We start from the raw sequence: 21,248 nt of genomic DNA on the forward strand, positions 1-21,248 counted from the left end.
CCACCCCCACCCCGTCCACATCCCTCAACGCCCCAGGCTGGGACCACAGCTGGGGGCAGCTGAGGAGTTCCAGGCCGGGGCCAGGAGCAGAGCCCCACGGCCGGGACCCCAGGCGGCAGCAGAAGGCCTGATGGCTGGGACCTGGGACCAGCAGCTGGGACCTGTAGTGGAGCCCCTGGGCAGGGGGCCAGCGGTCAGGACCCCGGCACGGGGCCACGCTGGGCACAAAGCCTGAGGGAGCAGCAGCACCCCCTGCACACCTACTTCCCACACCTATGGGCAGGACTGGGTGACCAGCCTCCCCCAGCCAGTCCTTCAGCGCTGCCGGGCAAGCTCTGTCCGGGGCTCCAGTGGTGATTTAAAGGGCCTGGGGTTCCAGCCACTGCTGCGGTAGCCCTGGGTCCTTTTAAATAGCTAGGCCCCATGGCAGCTGCCCCTTTTGCCCCCCGTCGGCAGCCCTGCCAGTACGGTCCTTAAAGCACTGCTGCAGCAGCGCTCTAACTTTGACTGTGTACCGGCCAGTACTGGCAGCCACCTTCTTACCAGTACACTGTACTGGCTTACTTTCACCTCTGACTGGTCTATAATTCCCTGGATCCCCTTTTTAAAAAATAGGTACAATCTTCGTCCTTCTCTAGTCCTCCCCCATACTCCATGAGTTCTCAAAGATAATTACGAGTTGTTTTAGATAATTCCTTAAGGTACCCTAGGGTGCATTTCATCAGGCAATACCAATATGAATACATTTAAATATTCTTTAACCAGTTCTTTCCCTATTTTGGTCTGCACGCCTTCCTCCTTGTTAATATTAATTGTGTTACGTATCTGGTCACAATTTACCTTTTCTGTGAAGACTGAAGAAATAAGCATTAAACACCTCAGCCATCTGAATGTGGTCCATTATCAGCTCTCCTTCCCTGCTAAGTACTGGATTTACACTTTTCCTTTGTCTTTCTCTTGCTCCTAATGTCTTTATAAAACCTCTTCTTGTTGCCTTTTATTGTCCCTTGCTAGGTGCAACTCATTTTGTGCCTTAGACTTTCTGATTTTGTACATGTGCTATTCTTTTGTACTCATCCTTAGCAATTTGTCCATTTTCATTTTTTGTAGGATTCCCTTTTGATTTTCAAGTACAGCCGAAGCAGCCTCTTAGTATCCTTCCTATCTTTCCATCACATCAGGATCATTTAATGTTATGCCTTTAATATTGTCTTGGAGAAGCTGCTAGCTCTCCGGAACTCATTCATCCCTTAGATTTTCCTCCCAGGGTACCTTACCTTCCAGTTCTCTGAGTTTGTCTAAGTCCTTATTCTGCTGCTCTCACTCTTCCCTTTCCTTAGAATCATAAAATCTATCGTTTCATGATCACTTTCACCCACATTGCCATCAACCTTCAGATCTGCAATCAATTCCTTCCTGATAGTTAGAAGCAAGTCTAAAATGGTGTTCCCCTGGTTACTTCCACCATCTTCTTAAACAAAATGTTGTCCCCAATACAAGAACTTTTTGTGTTTTGCCATATTGCTTTTCCAAGAGATGCCTGGGTAGTTAAAGTCCCCCAGTCCTACCAAATCTGATGTTTTGGTTATTTCTATAATTTGTTCTAGAAATGCTTCATTCACCTCCTTCTCCTGATTTGCTGGTCTATAGTAGACCCCCCTCCCATGACATCATGTCTCTGTTTTCCCCCGCTTTGTCTTCACCAAGTCTATATACTTTGTGTTGTTTTTTTATACTCACCACAGATTTTGCATTCCACAGGGAGTTCACAGTATTTGGCCCTACACTGGGGACAGAAATATCCACCCAACGTGAGACCTGGATCACTGTTGTTTTCCAAGTGCCTGGGGGTGGGCAGGAAGAGAAGAAATCAATACTGTTGAAATCTCTTGGACAAATGTGAAACTGTTGGACAGAACTGGAGAACGAGCATAGAGTTTGTCACAGAGTTTGGTGTGATGCAAAGTTGCAAATCAACCAGAAAATTCACTATTAAATACACTTTTCCTTAAATGACATAGCCATTTAATGAAGTGTTACAACAAAACACCAACACTTTACCAGGGTCTTTAATTAAATCCTGGGATTAACCTTCCCATTTATTAAGTAGCAAAATATTCAGAAATTTATTAAGTGTTACCTAGTAGCTCAATTTCCACTGGTAATGGAGTTTCTAACTCTGTGTCTCAATAATACCCAAGAATAGGGAAATATCATGAGGAGTTCAATAAGCTTTTTGAAATGTGATCCAGGATCTAATGGTTTAAGGAAATCTTTTTCCAAGAGAGGAAATGTATGCTTGATTTAGCCACCTGCTTTTGACTCAGAAGCCAGTACCACGCTTTCCCTCAATAACAGAAGAAAAAATTAATTTCCCCCCCACATAACTGAAATTTCCTTTACCTCTAGAAAGTGACTTTATAAAAGGCATCCACTATATTATAGTCATAATTTTTCCTCACACAGAGAAACTCTGGTTTGGACTTAAAAACTAAAGATATGCATTTTAATTCTCTCATGGAGTATACACGGTTCTTCTTCGAGTGATTACTCATATCGATTCCAATTAGGGTGTGTGTGCGCCATGTGCACAGTCATTGGAAAGTTTTGCCCCTAGCAGCACCCGTTGGTTTGGCTGTGGAGCCCCCTAGAGTGGCACCTCCAAGGCGGACCGTCGAGTCCGGTACCGTTGAACTCCCCGAGCCAGGTGACTGAGGAGGTGGAACTGCGGTCCACCCCGGACACCTTTGAGGCCACAAGGGACTTGTTTGCCACGACAGCGCCAAGGTCCCCAGTCCTCCGTGCCAAGCCTCCTGTGCCACAACATATGGCTCCATCTTGAGGCAAACCAGCAATGCTTTGTCCTTCAGTATCGCCAGCAGAGGCAAGATACCGCTCTGAGTCCCAGCACCACTCGGACTCATGGCACCGGTCGGATTCGCGGCACAGGTCCAAGTTACGCCAGCGCTCCGGATCGCAGCACCAATCCCCGTTGCACAGCAAGTCCCACTCCTGGCTCAGGTTGTCTTGGCACCGGTCGGCATCTCCGTGCAGACCCTACTCACGGTACCACTCCAGGTCCAGTCTCGTGGCACTGCTCCCCAGCCCAGCTCCGCACCACCCTGGCCATCATGGTCCCAGTCCCTGTCTTCGGAGGCGGGGTCCAGACATTCGGCACGGGGCCGACACTGGTGAGCCCATAGAAGGCCTGATGTGGGTGCAGGGCCATGGCCTGCGGAGTGGCAGGGATCAGTGCAGTAGCCATTTTGAACCCCCATGGGTGTACCACCAAGCCCAGGGCACCCAATCTAAAGGTTCCCATTCAGTGGTGTCCGAACCAAGGGTGCCGGAGGCATCGGCCAGTCGCCCCACCCCTAAGGGTGCTGAGGTTGTACCGGCCACACTACCTCCCCTGGAACCAACCCCCCCGTTCCTGGGCCAGACCCCAGGGTGGTTGGCCCAGATGTAGAGGCAGAGCAGGAGGCCCCAGGGACCGGAAGGGGCAGGAGGAACCCGTGTCCTCCCTGGACGAGGCGTTTGTGGGGATCTCCGCCTTGGGGCCGCCCCCACAGACAGCTGTGCCCACCAGGACCTCCTATGCAGGGTGGCACAGAGCATGGGTCTACAGGCCAAGAAGGTGGTAGAGTGAGAGGCCCCTATGGTTGACATCTTGGCCCCGGAAGGCCCATCAAGGGCAGCTCTACCCCTTATCAAAACTATCCAGGCCAACGCAAAGATCATTTGGCAGACCCCAGCCTCCATCCTTCCCACCGCAAAGAGCGTGGAGAGGAAATACTTCGTCCCCTCTAAGGGGGAATACCTTTTCACATACCCGCAACCCTGCTCTTTGGTGGTGGCTGCGGTGAACGAGAGGAAGAGGCAGGGAGAGCAAGCCCCAGCGGCTAAGTTGAAGGACTCCAAGCGCCTGGATCTGTTCAGGCACAAGGTGTACTCCACTGGGGGTTTGCAACTCAGGATTGCCAACCAGCAGGCAATCCTGAATAGATACAGTTTCAATTCCCAAAACTCTATGCTGAAATTTAAGGAGCAAAATCCAGGGAGGAGTTCAGAGCTATTGTTGAGAAGGGCAAGGCAGTGGCACGGACCTCTTTACAGGCCTCACTGGACACTGCTGACTCGGCGGCATGCACCTTGTCCTCCAGAATTGCCATGCAGCATAGCTCACGGTTGCAGGCGTTGGGGCTTCCACCCGAGGTCCAACAGACCATGCAGGACCTGCCTTTTGATGGGACGGCCTGTTTGAGGAGCAGATGGACTCCAAGCTGCCCAGCCTAAAAGACGCCTGGACAACTATCAAATTATTGGGCATGCATACCCCGGCAACCCAACACAAACATTTTAAGCTGCAGCAACAGCAGCAACGCTCTTATCCTCCTTGGCTGAGGCAGGATTTCTATAGGAGAAGAGGCAGGAACAGCAGGCGCAAGCCTTTCCACCCCTCATCTGGGCAAGGCCAAGGCCTGACCAAACCATCATCAGGTTCAAAGCAGGCCTTTTGAAGGTGCGCCTGAGGATGGCACATCAGCCATGACCCCGGATCCTTCCCCTTGTTTCCTGAATTGTCTGTCCCACTTCTGCCGTGCTTGGTCCCAAATAACATCAGACCACTGGGTCCTTCGCACAGTAAAAGTGGGATATTCTCTACAATTCTGCTCCTCCTCCCCCCCCCTTCTACCCCCCTTCCCCGTCCCTCTTCAGGGACCCTTCTCACGAGCAACTCCTTATCCAGGAGGTGCGGGCATTCTTCACCAGAGGAGCGGTGGAGGAGGTTCTTCAGTAGCTCAGGGGCAAGGGATTCTATTCCCGATACTTCCTAATCCCCAAAGCCAAGGAGGGCCTCAGACCCATTCTAGACTTGCAAGGCCTCAACAAATCCATGGTAAAGTTGAAGTTCTGCATGGTCTCCCTGAACACCATCATTCCGTCTCTGGATCCGAGAGACTGGTATGCCGCCCTCGACCTCAAGGACGCTTACTTCCATATATCCATACGTCCAGCGCACAGACGGTTCCTCCCTGTAGCCCATAGGATTATTTTGCTAGCTATTATATCCTACTAATCCAGCCAGCTGTATCAAATATGTTTCTGAAATTAATCTATTTCATTCTTATATTTTATCAGTATTAATTCCTTGGAATTTAGGATGTGTTGAGGCATATGGTGCCTAATAATAAGTTTCGCTGAAATGCAAGAAGCCTACCGGTCTGTAATATCCAGTAAGATATGCTATACAGCAAAAAGTATAATCAGTTATGAATATGTCAGCATAAAAGCTGGCAACTTGGCACAGATAAGTATGGTCCCTGAACTTTAGGGAACCAAAGGGGGGGGGGAACTATCCACATCACATCACAGGCTTATCTAATGTCTACAACCAGTTGGTAACCGCAGGGTATACCACAACTTGGAGGTCACCAAGAGAGCCTAGGTTGGCAGTTTTGGAGTGAGATAATCCTTATTAATATATTTAGAAAGTGTCATAATCCACTAACCTATAGGAAAAGGTTACTCATAAATTTCTTAGGGTATGGCAGTAAGATTTGGGTATAGTAGGTTGGGCCTGAATTACATAGGGTCAGGATCCTATAAAATACCTTGTAAGAAAGGCTCTTGTAGGCTCTTCTAGCTCCTGAAGTTTTGGTTTCTTGGAGTGCTTTTTCCAGTTCTCCTATACTCTATATACTATCTTTTCATCTATCTATTCTATCCTCTGTAACGCTATCAGATCAGCTTGTGTAGTACAGTATAACTACTCAACATTCCTAACTATTGGGGAAGCCAGTACACATCGATCGTGTAATCAGGCATGCCAGGAGTGAGGCTGGTCCTTCACCTCCTATTACCGGGTCCTCAACAAAGGGTGAGAGTATGTTAGGTTAAGGTACTTATAATAGAAATGTTACCACCAGGAGTTTTGCAATTTTTTTTTTTTTTTTTTAACTGTTTTGCAGTTATAAGTTTCATAGCATTTATTATTCTTATGTTCATTTCAAAAAAGTTTTTATTAATTTGGTATTGTCCTCAGTGTACATGTTCTTGCCAAGCACCCTGAGTGTCCTCTCCCGATATAGAACTCTGAGTTCTTAAACTCTGTAGTCTGAATTGGATAAGAACCTATAAATCTTCTGGTCAGATGCAATCAGTGGCAAGCCATAACAATTAACCCATCAAATTCAGGTCAACATCCCCTTCGGCCTGTCAACAGCCCCCCAGGTATTCACCAAGTGCATGTCGTTCATAGCAGCCTTCCTTTCTCGAAGGCCGATGCAGTTGTACCCGTACCTCGACGACTGGCTGCTTCGGGGGTGCTCCAAGGACCAGGTGGAATAATAGGTTTGACTGGTGAAATCCACCTTCGACAATCTAGGTCTCCTCCTGATACAAACTCAGAGAATAGAGTTTATAGGGGCAGTGCTGGACTCGACTCGGGCCAGGGCGTTTCAGACAATCTTGGACATCATACGCAGCCTCAGACAGTACCTCACCACCACAACAAGGGGCTGCATGATCGCATGGCGTCATGCACGTATGTGGTGCAACACGCCAAGATGAGACTCAGACCTCTCTAGCTTTTCGCAACAGTCTGGACTCGGTGGTCACCCTACCAGCACAAGTCCTCCAGGCCCTCGACTGGTGGCTCAATCAGCAGGAGGTGTGCAAAGGGATCCCCTTCCACAAGCCCCAGCCTTCCCTGTCTCTGGTAACAGACGCGTCAGTGCTGGGTTGGGGTACTCACCGGGCGACTTGCAAACACAGGGCCTCTGGTCCCAGGACAAGCTCTCGCTCCACATCAATATAAAGGAGTTGAGAGTGGTGCGGCTCGCATGCCAGACCTTCCAGGCACACTTGCAGAGTCAGTGCATGGGAGTCATGACGGACAACACGACTGCTATGTTTTATATAAACAGGCAGGGTGGTGCCCATTCCTCTCCCCTATGTTAGGAAGCCCTCCAGCTGTGGGAGTTTTGCATAGCCCACTCAGTTCACCTAGAGACAACCACGAGGTCCTTCCGCAACCACGAGTGGTCCATCCAGCCGCACGTCATCCTCATCATCTTCCAGAAGTGGGCAATTCCCCACATCGATCTCTTCGCCACTCGAAGCAACAGGAAGTGCCAGCGGTTCTGCTCCTTCTGAACCACAGCCAAGGTTCCATCACGGATGCCTTCCTCCTGTCATGGTCCGACCATCTGCTATAACGCATTCCTGCTGTTTCCGCTTGTACACAAAGTCCTACTCAAAATCCGCAGGGACAAGGCGCGGCGGTCATACTAGTAGCGCCGGCGTAGCCACGCCAGCACTGGTACACCACCCTCTTGGAGCTGTCAATGGACGTCCCAGTCATGCTGCTGCTGTTCCCAGACCTGATCACGAAGGACCATGGTCGTCTTCATCACCCAGACCTCCAGTCTCTCCACCTCACGGCCTGGAAGCTTCATGGCTAAACCGCATGGAGCTCCCGTGCTCGGTCAGGGAAGTTCTATTCAGTAGCAGGAAGCCCTCCACTAGGGCCACCTATCTGGCAAAGTGGAAGAGGTTTACAATCTAGTGCTCCCAGGCCCCCATTCCTCTCATCCTGGACTATCTGTTACACCTTAAGCAGCAAGGCTTGGCTGCTTCTTCCATCAAGGTACACCTAGCAGGTATCTCTGCATTCCACCCAGGAGCAGCTGGGTGCTCCCTCTTTACCAACCCCAGGGCTGGCCGCTTCCTCAAGGGCCTGGAGTGTCTGTACCCACAGGTTCGGCAGCCAATCCCTGCATGGGCCTCAACCTGGTTCTCTCCAAACTGATGGGGCCCTCCTTCGAACTGTTGGCAACCTGCTCGCCCCTTTATCTATCATAGAAGGTTGCCTTCCTAGTTGCCATTACTTTGGCAAGATGGGTTTCGGAGCTCAAGGCCCTCACCTCTAACCCTCCATACACGGTCTTTTTCAAGGACAAGGTGCAGCTTAGTCCTCACCTGGCTTTCCTTCCAAAGGCTGTGTCCCAATTTCACTCTAACAAGAACATTTTCCTGCCTGTGTTTTACCCCAAACCGCATGCAAGCAGTCAGGAGCATACACTCCACTCTAGACATTCGCCGGGTGCGTGCCTTTTACATCGAACACATGAAACCATTCCAAAAGTCGAACCAGCTATTTGTGGCAGACCAAATGAAAGGCCTCCCAGTCTCGTTGCAGAGGATCTCATTGTGGATTACCTCCTGCATCCACACCTGCTATGAATTAGCCAACGTTCCAGCCCCGGCTCTCATGGCTCACTCCACAAGGGCACAGGCATCATCGATAGCATTTCTGGCCCAGGTGCCAATCCAAGAGATCTGCAGGGTGGCAATGTGGTCTTCGGTGCATACCTTTGCCGCTCACTATGCCATGACCCAGCACACTAGAGACGACGCAGCCTTAGGCAGGGCAGCGCTCCAGTCTGTGATTCCATAATTCTGACCCCACCGCCTAGGTAAGGCTTGTGAGTCACCTAATTGGAATCAATATGAACAATCACTCGAAGAAGAAAAATAGTTACTCACCTTCTCGTAACTGTTGTTCTTTGAGAGGTGTTGCTCACATCCATTCCAAACCCAGCCACCTTCCCTTCTGTCAAAGTAACTGGCAAAAAAAGAACTGATGAGGTGCCGGGTCGGCATGGTCATATATTGAGTGCCATGGAGGCGCCACTCCAGGCGGCTCCACAGCCGACCCGACAGGTGCTGCTAGGGGAAAAAACTTTCCGATGACTGTGCACGCGGCACGCAAACACCCTAATTGGAATGGATATGAGCAACACATCTCGAAGAACAAGAGTTATGAGAAGGTGAGTAATCGTTTTTTTCCTTCTGAAACTTAAAAAAATTTTCTATTGTCTCTTCTCACAAAGAAGGGCACTCTCTTGCTAATCAAGCTTTCAATTTCACTATACATTAGCAATGAAATTAATGGAAGACTCAGTTCCAGGTATTCTTTCCTTATCACCACCATGTTTACGGATCGGATTTATATTATTTGCTATAGCATAGTAAAAAGTGTATGTGGCTCCTAAAGGCACCAGTCAGGGATCAGGGTCCCATTGTGCTAGGCACTATACAAACAACCAAAAGATGATCGCTACCCTAAAGATCTTAAAATCCAAGTAAGTATAAGATAAGAGACAACAGCTGGATACAAACAGATGTTAGCAGCACAAGATAAAATGAGACTATTATGAACAGTTGTACGCAGTGACCTGAAGAGGACCTCTGTATAAGCGCAAAAGCTTGTCTCTCTCACCAAAAGAAGTTGGTCCAATAAAAGATATTACCTCACCCACCTTGTCTCTCATTATGAACAATGTCATAAGCAGTGATCACAGCACACCTGCTGCTTACCCATTTTCATGTTTTGTACCTTTCAGTGCATATACAGCATTTTCTAAATTTATCTAGATACCACAGAATTCTAATAATGCCTAAAACTAACCATAATTTTACTTACGCCATGCTAAATGATGGTTTAGCATCCTGATCAGAGAGAGATGCAATGGTATGCTGAGGAAAACCTTAGGAGCCAAGAAAAATATTACATCACTATATGAATTGGTAACATACAACAAACAATTTCCTATTTGAGTGGAGAAGTTAAAAAGTTAGGGGTTACTGTTTAAAATATTTCGTGTTATTACAGAAGTCAATGCACCTTTTCCTAGATACTAAATCCATCATGAGTGTTCTCTTCCTACTTCTGCCTCCAAATCCTGTATTGCGTCACCTTACAAAAACAATTTTTTTTTTCCACTTAGAGTGAAACTGACAAACCCCATTTTTTTGGCAAACAATTACAGAGAAAATTAGGTGAGATAGTAGAGAAGGAGAAAGAGCAATGTATTAAAGGGAACTATGGTTCAAGTCAGAAATTAAAGGGAACTAATTTAATGTTCAGACTTCAGAGACATGATCCCTTTGAGTGCAGTGTGATGGTTAATACAATATTTTCTAGAGGTCCTAGGTAGCTTCCAGTCCACCTCTGGTAATTATTTTTATAGCTCATCTCAACCAAGGAGATAGTTTTTCTTATTACTGTTCCACTGATTAGACTGAAAAAACAAAAGCTTAAATCATTTAATTATAAAGATGATTACACACAAATGTCTACTTTTTATGTATTTATTCACTTTGACGAACGAAAAGAAAGTTGTTTTAAAATGGGAAACAAGCCTGTACAGAGGCATAGCAGCAGAACATTGTGCTGCTACTTAGCTTCAGGCTCACACTCTTTCAGAATTCTTTTTCTATCACGAGGAAGCAAAGGAGCTCATTCCAGTTGTTAGAAAGGAACAAGCTGACAAGATTTCTCCTAATATATGCCCAATCAGTTAATCACAGCAATACGGGCATGAATTTAAAAGGCTTATGGATTTTGGCCTAGGTACAGAAGGCAGTCATCATGATAAAATGGCAAATAGAAATACAAATAGAGAGGCACACTTTTTAGGTTTATCATCTTAATATTTTACATATCACATTTTTCTACTACCGCACAAAGAAATACTGTGTAAAATTTATTACTACCAACTTAAAATGGAGTTTTGTCTCTTTGTTTTAATTCTCAATTTTCAATTTAAATAGCTAAATGGTTTGTAGGTATACTGTTAAATATGTTAAAATCCAGTTTGCTAAAACTGAAAAATTAAAGTGAAAACAATTATGCATCAATATGTTTCAGATTTCAAACAGCTTCCTTGTTCATATTACTTTAATACAGAAGACACAAAAGAGGATGTTACACCAAAGATTCTTAAATCTTGCATTTAAAATTTAATAAAACAAGATCCTACCCATTCGAATAAGGGAGCATTCAGAACTTGAACTGGCAGGTGGAGGGCTAATATGATGCATCAGCAGCTCCTTATAGTGGCTTTCATCTAAAATTACATGGTATGTTCCTACCATGGAGAAAGAAAATGCATGACTCTCCGCTGACTCATTTATTAAGAATAGGTAAACACCACAATCATAATACCTGTTCAAATAACGTATGGATAGTTTTACTGAGATCAGAACCATGAACAAGAAAAAAAAATGGAAAATCAAGTTTAGGCAAAACTTGAAAACAGTTTAAGCAAAAATGTATAATGCTAATAGCGCAAAATATATGGGATGTTACCTATAGTTACTACATTTTTTTTTAAATATACAAGTATGCCTGTGTACCTCTAAAAAGTTAGATAGTGAGAGCCTACCTTTCCCTCTCCACACTAACTGATACAATGCAATTTTTTTCCAACTCACCATTGTAGTCACTAATGGTAATATATGTTTATTAACTTTAATATGATACAGTTTGCCTACAGACTTTTTCAGGTATCCTTATTTCTTTAATCATCTCTCTTCCAAATCAGCAACTATAGTTACATATCAAATTTACTGAATTTGTATTACTTCTTTAAACAGAGGGAGCAATTATGAAATATTCTCCTAACACAACAGTATGGTCAAAAAAAATAAATTCTGATGTTTAAAGAGGATGTATTTTTTAAAAATTGTCAAATCTTTCAGACTTACTTTTAGACTTAAATGACTATTACTGACATATGTTCAGAATCAGTCTATATACTTACCACCCGTTTCTCGGGCAAGTACAGTACAAACTCGAACTTCAGCAGATAGGCCGATGACAGATACTCTGATCTTAACTGCCTTTAAACACTTCACATAGAAAAACAAAAAACACCGAAATGAAAACTGTAAAAGGTATATACATTTTCAATTTAAAAGTAATCACAAAAATGATGCATCAACAACATTTTTTTTAAGAAGTACTAATTCTTCACTTCTATACCTTAATTAGATCATAGATATTAGATGGATCACACGTTGTCAGGCTACTGAAGATAATCAAAACCTCTCTGCTTGTATGTCCTGGCATGTGCCTATAGAAGGTAAAAAGATATATATTTAAATTAGCTACAAACTAAGAATATAACAATTACATACACGTATGTTGAAGTTTGATGCTGTGGCTTTTTAAGAATCCCCAAGAGTAACATTTCCTAGTACTCAGTTGTACAAAATTCAGAAAAACACATGGCTAATGCCCACAAACACCAAAGGATGCTGTAAATCCCTCAGAGAACTGCTCCCACAATAAGGTCATACTTTTCCAAAATCTAACCTACTGAAATAACCCTTTCAGTTGATGGCTTGTTATAGTTCTTGAAGTTATCCCACCACAGTCCTCCAGGGAAAAATTAGATTCAGTCTGACACCACCACAACAAATCATCGAGCATTTTTCTTTTTTTAAAAACATTATTCTGTGGCCAATTCAGAGATGCAAATCTATGACATCTTTCACAGAGAGCGGGTCCTCAAAGTTTCCAGTGTCTTTCTATCTCTCTCACTTCCACATATCAGAATACAGCAAATGCTTTAAGATAATATTTTTTCTTTTCAACTCCCTATAGAAAAAAAAATCACCATCAACTCAGACAACAAGCTTCTTGTCTTTCCTTTTGAGGCTTTTAATAATTTAGAACCACTCTAACTAGCCGTCCTAGTAACTTACTGCAATGTCCACCACCACCTTTACTCTGTCATTGTTCTTGGTCTTTCTTACTCACCTGTCAGACTCTCCCTCAAACATCCATTCTTTCTCTCATGCCACTTATTTACCATGCAAGCTCCCTCCCAGCAAAAATCTAAAACGCTACTATTTTAAAACTCACTTTTCATGTGAAACATACAAAACCCAGCCAGATGACCTTGGCACAGGTGGTAAGCTGTGACTGTTCCTCTTCCCCCTCCTTCCTTTTCTCATATCTTTAACTAACCCCCACTCCTGCCATTCCCCCAGACCCTACCTCTACAGCCAAATTAAAAATAAATAGTTAAAAATAAAAAATAGGAAACAAAATTGATGGTATTTCATCATCCTTTTCATTTACCTGTCTTCTATATCCCGATTTCCAAACCTTCATCTGTTATTAGATTTTAACCTTTCTAGGACCGGGACTATGTTGTCTTCAGCTGTGTTTGTACAATACCCAGCACAATGGGGCTTGGAGTGGGGCCTTTACACACTATCATAATTACAAAATAATTCATCAACTGCTCCTTTTGCTACAGTAACCCAAGTTCCATTTGTCCTAGCCTCATAGTCGAGTTCATTAAAACCATTCCTACAGACCATTACTTACACCACTTTTCCATTTGACTTTACAGCTTTGGATTGCTCCATGAAAAGTCTGTTCATATCTGAGGAGCTGAGCCACTTACTATGCAGGAAACAATTTTTAGTATGTTTCTTTGCTTTAATGGATATGCAGTTAAAAGTTCAAAATCTGCACTTTTCAGCTCTTTGCATGTAATAGCTGTGGTCTTGACTACCTCTTCAAAGAAATAGAATGAAATCCTATACACAAATACTCAAAGTGTTAATTTTGGCAGTAACGGTTTCTCTAAAGTGCTGAAACGGAGTGAACCAAAAGACATGGGGACATTTGATATTTATGTTATAGATATCTAACAGTTATGTTTTGTTTATATGTTTTGATAAATACTTTGTGCTCTTATAGAGACAGAAAGCCAAAGTTCCCCACTTCTTACTAATATTAAACAATGCTTCCAATTTTTCCTAACAACAATTACATACTCACATCTGAACAGCAGCATAAACAGGTTTTTGTCTGGGAATATTAAATGCTTTAATTTTTTATTTTTAAATGACAATTATGTTGACTGTGCATTGTACAAAGCAGAAGTTAGTTATCTGTATTGCAATAACACCTTAAGGTATCTCAGAAGGATCAGTGCAGCACTGTGCAAGGCATTACTCCCAACACAAATATGCTCCCTGCCACAAAGAGCTTACAATCAGCATTTTATCAGTTTCTGTTGTTCCAAAAAGAATGAAACCTATAATAACCTACATATACTAACTTTAAAGTCTGCATGGCCAAATTTAAAGAGTTATACAGAGATGGTTCTCCATGGCAGGTCAGATCTACAGCTTTCTTCAGAGCAGTTGTATGCTTTCTTGGGTTTCCTATAAGTAAAAACAAAACTCACCTGAAATGGTAAGATTAAAAACAAAAAAAACCAAAAAACAAACAAAAAAACCTTACAATTGTACATTTTTCTGTTAATTTATACTGATACAGTATGAAATACATAAACAAAATATCCTAGTGTGAACTGTATCACAAATTGTTTTAGTAACAATACTATTTAGTACTTACATTGTCCTTTACATCCTCAACACACTGTACAAACATTAAATCACTCTCAAAGCACCTAAACAAGGTAGTAGTTATCCCAATTTTACAGATGGCTTAGTAGACAAGGAGAGGTTAAATGATTTGCCTGAAGCCACACAGTTTGTTAGTGGTAGAACATACATTAGAAATCAAGAGTTCCTGTTTTTCAGCCTCATCTCTAATCCACTAGATCATAAGGCCTCCATTAACTACAATTACAAAGTTAAAACAGATAACAAGGAGAGAAAGAAAATAACCAGTATCGGAAAAAAGGTGTTTTTCATATGAAATATTTGAAATATTGATGAGGGAGAAATATGAGAAGGTTGTTCCAAACGGGAAGAGCTCCTAGAAGACGGCTCTCGCACTGAATCATGAAAATGTATATAAGAGAGGAAGTTGGTGAGAGAGGAAAAAAAAGAGAGAGCAGAAAGCGCAGGCAATAGAGAAATTCATGTGTTGGCACTCAATACAAATTACACGCACAAAGTTATCAAGAGAAAATCAATACTGAAATTTGATTTCTGCTCTTAAAACATACGTATATTTATATTCCTAAGCATAAGTAGACTCCCTGACCAATCAGAAACTTATCTCAAAACAGGCTACAATCCTGCAATTAGATCCACTAACGTGGACCCCTACACCTGTCTGGTGCTCTACTAACTTCATTAGGGTCTGCCTGTATGGAACAAGTTGCAAGATCAGGGCTGTAGAGTGCAACAGTTATAGTGATGACAATGATTCTCTAATACAAAAGGATACTTCTTTCCTACCTGAAAGTTCTGTCAGCTTTTCAGCTCTTTTACTCTTAGTTACAATTATACCAATCTGCAAGAAATAGTTCTATTAGCGAGTTATCAATTTGATCTACATTCTTAGTATACCCTGTGTATTGTTATATAGATCTTTTTGGATCAGTGCTTACAATACCCACATATTTCTCTGCAGCCTTTCTTTGCAAGCACAGTAATTTAAAACCAGCTCTCACCTTGAGATACAGGAAATTACTAGCACAACTCCCTTTGTATTAAGATGAAAATATATTCTTAATTCTTCACTCTACTGGTACCTCTAGCCCCTAAGGACTAAACTGTCTCTTTACATCCTTTTTCTGGCATTAAGAATGCAATTCCAAATCCTAATTGTGTTAGCATTCGTACTTCAGAAAACTGTAAATCAATATTCAATTGAATTCTCATCCTCACCATTTAAGAGGGAAAAAAACATTACACAAGATCGGGGGAGAAAGAGGAAAAGACTACTAATATTAATTTAAAATAATCTGTTGAAAAATGTTTAATTAAAATTAAATGAAAACTTCAAAATAGTTCTTCCAACTTTGTTTTCAGACAACAGCTTAATCAGTAACAATGAATCTGGTTTCCCACACAGGTGTACATACCTACCTGACTAATAGGATTTTGGTCAAAGTATTCTTCAACAAAATATTCCAATAACTATAAAAAAAAGTTCTGAGTATTAAGATAATTAAACACATCAGTCATTTCATATCTGTTAAAATGACACTTATAAAACCATTTAGAACCTTTAAACACCCCCATCCTCCCGCCCTCTACCCGCGACACTCCTTGGGTGCACAGTACCTTTCAGAAACTTTAGAAAAATCTCAGCTTACATTAACTACATGCTAACTATACTAGTGTTATTTCTGCAGCAAATTTAAAATAGATCTAACAGCATTAGTCAGAATTAAGACAACAGCTGAAATTTTAGTCTGTAATACAGATCAGTGGTAATGATTACTGAGTTATTTTCTGTGACCAATAATCTTGTTAACAAAAATTAAGGTCCCAATCCTGAAAACGGTTGTGTACACACATTTAACTTTAAGCATGTGTGTACACCAATGAAGTCAATGGAATTACTCATGTCCATAAAGTTAAACACATGTAACTGTTTGCAGGAACAGACCAGGGACTAAGTCATATTCAGCCAAACTTATTCTACCTTCCATATGACTCAAATTCACTAACCAAAATACTGCTTAGTTTTGGTTAAACACATGGAAGATTAGAGTTATTTTGAACAGAGGGTCTTCCCCATTCACACAAAAGAAATATTGATAATTACTTAATTTTTAAAAAGCTATGAAGTTTAAACAAAGTGTGTTCCCCTAATTCACACCAAGGACCTTACATTATCTATACTTCTGAACACATGGAAGATATTACAGCAGTGGTGGGCAACCTGCAGCCTGCATGCGGCCCATCAGGTAATCTGATTGCGGGCCGCAAGACATTTTGCTGACATTGACCATCTGCAGGCACAGCCCCACGTGGCCACGGTTCGCCGTTCCCGGCCAATGGGAGATGCGGGAAGCAGCGGGCCGCAGGGACATGCTGGCTGCTGCTTCCCGCAGCTTCCACTGGCAACCACGGCCACCGAGAGCTGCAAGGGGCCGTGCCTGCGGTCAACATCAGCAAAATGTCTTGTGGCCTGCAATCAGATTACCCTGATGGGCCAAAGGTGGTCCACCACTGTATTACAGGGAAAAGAGAAAAATGGAGTATTTGATTCAGCAAAATGTGAAAGTTTTTCCTATGTTAGCTAAAATTGTTGCCATAAATACGGCACATAATAAAATGTTTTATTTGTATAGGAAATCAGAATGATACACATTTTAAAACATAATTTTAATGCTTAGTGTTGTCAGGGCAACATCTTATCTCCATCAAGTTCAGTCCTCTGTAGTTAGTCATACCTATCTAAACTGGAGTAAGTCACTATCACAGACTCAATCAGGACCTATGAAGCATATTTTCAGCACAAAACATTAAAATTTATTTTTAAGAAGTGCAAAGTATATTTGTTCTCTTTACACTGCATGCTGTGGGTGATACTTCACAGTCTGCCGACTCTCACATTCTTTGTATGGCACCTCCTGTTATTTAAACTTCTCCACAGCCCTCCTAACATAATTATTATTACTACTGTAGTGCCTAATGATGCCAAACAGCCCCATTGTACTAGCTACTGTACAAAATAAACACAAAGACAGCCTTTACCGCACAGAGTTTGAGACAGTGTTTCCCAAATCAGTGGTCCCAATCCACCAGTGGATTACAGGAATGTTCTAGACGGATCACCACAACCAGGGCTAGACTAACCCATCACTGCACAGCCTTGCCAAGCATACACTTCTCCCAGCCTGGTCAAAGTGGGGGGTTGGAGAGCAAGCCCACCCCATATTCATCCCACAGCGGCAGCTCCTCTCCCATGGGGCTGAGCCCAGTTCCCTACTCCAGGTGTTGCAACCTGGTACCTGGGATTGCAGTCTCACCCACGCAAATTTGGTCACCATGGAGGGGAAGCAAGGCCAAATTTGAGAGAGAAGTGCTGTGCCCCCGTGCACCAGGTCACAACATCTGGAGGGGGACACACCCTGGATAGGAGCTGCCACTGCGGGATCAGTGCATGGTGGACTCACTCTCCAAACATGCCCTTCCTCTCCTAGTCCTCGCACTAGGCCAGGATTAGGGTTGCAGTGCCAGAGCAGAGGGTGCATATATGTAATGGTGGGTTACAAAAGGGGAAGGAAAAAAAAAAAAAAAAGACCAAATGCTGTTGGTGAGTCGCCTTAGTACGAAGTCTGGGAATCACTGATCTATAGTTTGGAAAATATGCAAGTCAAACAACAGACAAAGCGGGAAGAGGCAGATGGGAGCATTAACGTAAGTATTAGTCAAAGGTAGTTGCAATCCTGTTCGAGCCCAGATGGATGTGATCTGCAGACATCACAACAAAGGGAGATGAATATACTTTTGATAAAATAAATACCTTTAAGGTACACGTAAGCCTGTTAGGTTTTAAATCTTGGTCCTCCATAGTTCTTGATCCATCTACCACCACATAAAGGTGACGCATCTGAATCAGAATCATAAAGGATATTAATTCCACAAATTCTTGGTTTGAAACAAACAAACTTTTAGAACTCACATTAAACACATTTATAAGAGAGTAATTTAAAATAACTGCTGTTTATTTCAAGTAAATTCAATAGACAATATGTATAGCCTTCTCTGTCATATTGGCAATATTTAGAGTACGGAACAGCATAATGGCCTTTACGGATTCTTTGGTGGCTGCTGATTAAAGAGGTTAAGTTCCTCTCCATCCTCCCTTTACAATGTGAGCAGAGATCTTCTCCTGATAAATGATCACTGTTCTCATCCTCTCTCAAAAGATGGATTATGGAATAATAATATTTTGTATTTATATCATCACTTCAACTGAGGAAGTCAGTGTTTTACAAATCAATCCGTTCTCACAGCTCGTTTGAATTAAGCTAGTACCATTATGCCCATTTTACATATTGGGAAACAGACTCCAAGAGGTTGTGTGATTCAACTGTATCACAAAGCAGGTCCTACCAAAAGAAATAGAACCCAGGTCTCTTGAATATCAGACACTTTCAATATTTAGTATACCACACACCAACTCATGAAAGTCAAAAAAATTGTCTGTTGGGACAGAAAGAAACCTCAAACTCATGCACATCAAGTCAGTAAAAATATTTCGTAGATCTGATGCCACTGTTTTCTGAAGAGGGAAAACCACTTCAGTACACATAATCTCAGACACAACAAAACTAGATCTAACAGTCAAGGGAATATATAAACATACCATTCCAAGTCTAACTTGCCCATGGTGTTCAAAGATTCTGTTAAAAATACAGAAGAATTTGAGCTAAGACTATAACATGGGATTCTAAAACAGCATCAATAACTAAGGCCAATCCTACAGTTACATGACATGCTAAATTACCATTAACATCAATGCCTTTAAAAGGGATGAAAGATTAGGTTCTAAATAAGCATACAACTAGGGCTGTGAAAAACTGTGGAGGGCAGAGGCTCAGTAAAAAAAAAAAAAAAACAGTGCAGTGAGTCTTATCAAATTTTAATGGAGTTATTTGTTTTGAACTTCTTTGCCACTCTGAAGTATTTACACAAACATAATATATTTGAAAGTTTGGGTTTTTTTGCCTTAACATTGTTAGGCCCAAGAAAATGGAGTATAGAACATTGTTTGGCCAGCTTAGCCAAAGTTAGGCTAACAGTAGTTGCTGGGCCATTCCTGTCTCTCTGTGAAACCTGAGGGCATGCTTGCTTGAGCTGCAGAGAATGAGATAAGAGGTGGGGGTCGCATTCTTGTACCAGAAGTGCTAGGAACAGTTTGTTTGGACATATGGAAACTTGCAGTCTCCACTCCCTGTTTCTGTTCTTCATCTGTTCTTAACTCCCTCCTTTCTCCTAGTTTCTGGTGCATGACAACAAAGCTCATAAGAAGTTGCTGAGGCATCACGAATTGTTTGTAGTGTCAAAGAAGATAGATATGCATGAATATTAGAAGCTTTCTAACTAATAAAGGGGGGTTGGGTTGTTTTAACTATGACGCGACGGAACTATCTATATAACCTTACTAGTTATTGTAATCGGGGCTGGTTCTCAGTGGAGACGGGCCGCTCTCTATTGTTGGGTGCACTCTTCAATAAAGAGCTTGTATTGGACCTTGCTGGGGTTGCCTGTCTCTCTCTCTGCGGTCAGACAACGAACGGTGCTGTCTGAGTTAAAAGTCCCCGACAAATTCAATCTGTGAATGAAAACTAGCCTTTGCCTAGAATGTTTTTAGACACAGAATTTTAAACAAAATCAATTTATAATTTGGTGCAAATAACACAGCACTAGGCAAATATCCAGCCAGTCCAATAATGAACAGATTAAAATAATCTGTATATCAATATTTTGTTAGAGAGCATACAAAGATGGATTCTGCTATTTACATTCAGTTGTCTAGATGCAGCACACTGCACTACCACATATAGAATATAAGTTTAGGACCCACTTTCTTTGGGAGCAGAGATATGAACTACCCAGTATCAATGCCCTTAAACAGGTTGAAGAGAAATCTCAAAGTACTCTTTCTGGCACAATTAAGTACAGATGGAACTATGGAAGGGGAGGCTGAATCTAAGACACAGAATGTGGGGGGAAAAGGGGGAAAGGGAAAGTATGTTTACTTATAAATATTGCAGTATGTTTAATCTATCCTATGGGGACCATTTTTTCTCAGTGCAATTCCTTTTACTTCAACGTAGTCACTCCAGAGATGAGCTTTTCCTAATGTGTTCCCTGTGCTTCAGAACTTCAGAACTGACTGCTTACCTTTTTCTCTTAGCCTTAAAAAGAATATCCTCTATAGTTGCTTTCAGTGACCCAGATTCATCTTCTTTGAGAACCTCCCTACAATGAACAATTTATTATATAAAAGTTAGATTAAATTCTCTCTCTTAAAATAAAATAATTAATAAAACAAAGCTTACCATGTTCTTTCATAACCCCCTTCCCAGCGTTTGGTTCTTTCAGGCTCGTCATCCATGTCTGTCTGTCCAAAACTGCTTACTTACAATACTGTTAAGGACAATGATTACATCCTTATAAGCAAAGGCATTTTGATAAATTCTGTCTGATTACGTGCCACAGAACATTGGAACGAATACAATGCATCAGTCTCTGTGTTGACAATAAAAATGTGACTTAAGATGCTGAATTACTTTTGTCAAAACCAGGTCCCCAGTCAATACTAACGTGCAGGTAGCACTTTGCCCTGTGCATGGGTGAGCTCCTGAGCGAAGCGGTGAGTGTACAACGGCTGAATAACGCCGCGCCCGCGGAACACGTTCCGTGCGTTTATTGTGACCGGCTAGTTTTTAAGCCAATGACGCTCACTCCCACGCCCCACAAAGGGGAGGGCAGGGCTGTTATTTAAAGCAAATTAACTTTCCTAGAGAGCCAAAGGGGGTCCCGAGGACTTGAGGCGGGGCCAGTCTACCTGGCGCCGTTACCCGGGGCCCCAGGGAGAGGCGGGGCCGAGGCTGCTGGCCCGGGGGCCTGTGCGCAACTCTACTTTCCCCTCCGCCCCGACCTGCTCCTGCCACCCGCGCGCCCCGCTCTCCCAGGCCGGCCAGGGGCGCTTA

At 42.8% G+C, this 21,248-nt stretch overlaps 1 protein-coding gene across 3 annotated transcripts in view; it reads right to left on the minus strand.

Moving 5' to 3' along the window:
• The window catches only part of LOC135879929 (general transcription factor IIH subunit 2), a 28,405-nt gene that overhangs the window by 7,020 nt on the left and 137 nt on the right, over nt 1-21,248 (minus strand). Inside the window, exons 2-13 of one of the 3 annotated variants that reach the window (XM_065405963.1) lie at nt 20,595-20,682; nt 20,437-20,514; nt 18,896-18,932; nt 18,050-18,136; nt 15,658-15,708; nt 15,025-15,079; nt 13,932-14,037; nt 11,834-11,924; nt 11,613-11,700; nt 10,830-10,937; nt 9,491-9,554; nt 1,741-1,844 (exon numbers count right to left, since the gene is read on the minus strand). In XM_065405963.1, the coding sequence (XP_065262035.1) occupies nt 1,741-1,844; nt 9,491-9,554; nt 10,830-10,937; nt 11,613-11,700; nt 11,834-11,924; nt 13,932-14,037; nt 15,025-15,079; nt 15,658-15,708; nt 18,050-18,136; nt 18,896-18,932; nt 20,437-20,514; nt 20,595-20,650 (925 nt within the window). In that variant the 5' untranslated portion in view covers nt 20,651-20,682. Of the gene's footprint in view, nt 1-1,740; nt 1,845-9,490; nt 9,555-10,829; nt 10,938-11,612; nt 11,701-11,833; nt 11,925-13,931; nt 14,038-15,024; nt 15,080-15,657; nt 15,709-18,049; nt 18,137-18,895; nt 18,933-20,436; nt 20,516-20,594; nt 20,683-21,248 lie in introns of those variants that run through there. The other 2 variants (XM_065405965.1, XM_065405964.1) reach the window with 2 other exon arrangements.

The sequence above is a fragment of the Emys orbicularis genome, chromosome 6, assembly GCF_028017835.1.
Source record: "Emys orbicularis isolate rEmyOrb1 chromosome 6, rEmyOrb1.hap1, whole genome shotgun sequence".
Classification (NCBI taxonomy): Eukaryota; Metazoa; Chordata; order Testudines; family Emydidae; genus Emys; species Emys orbicularis.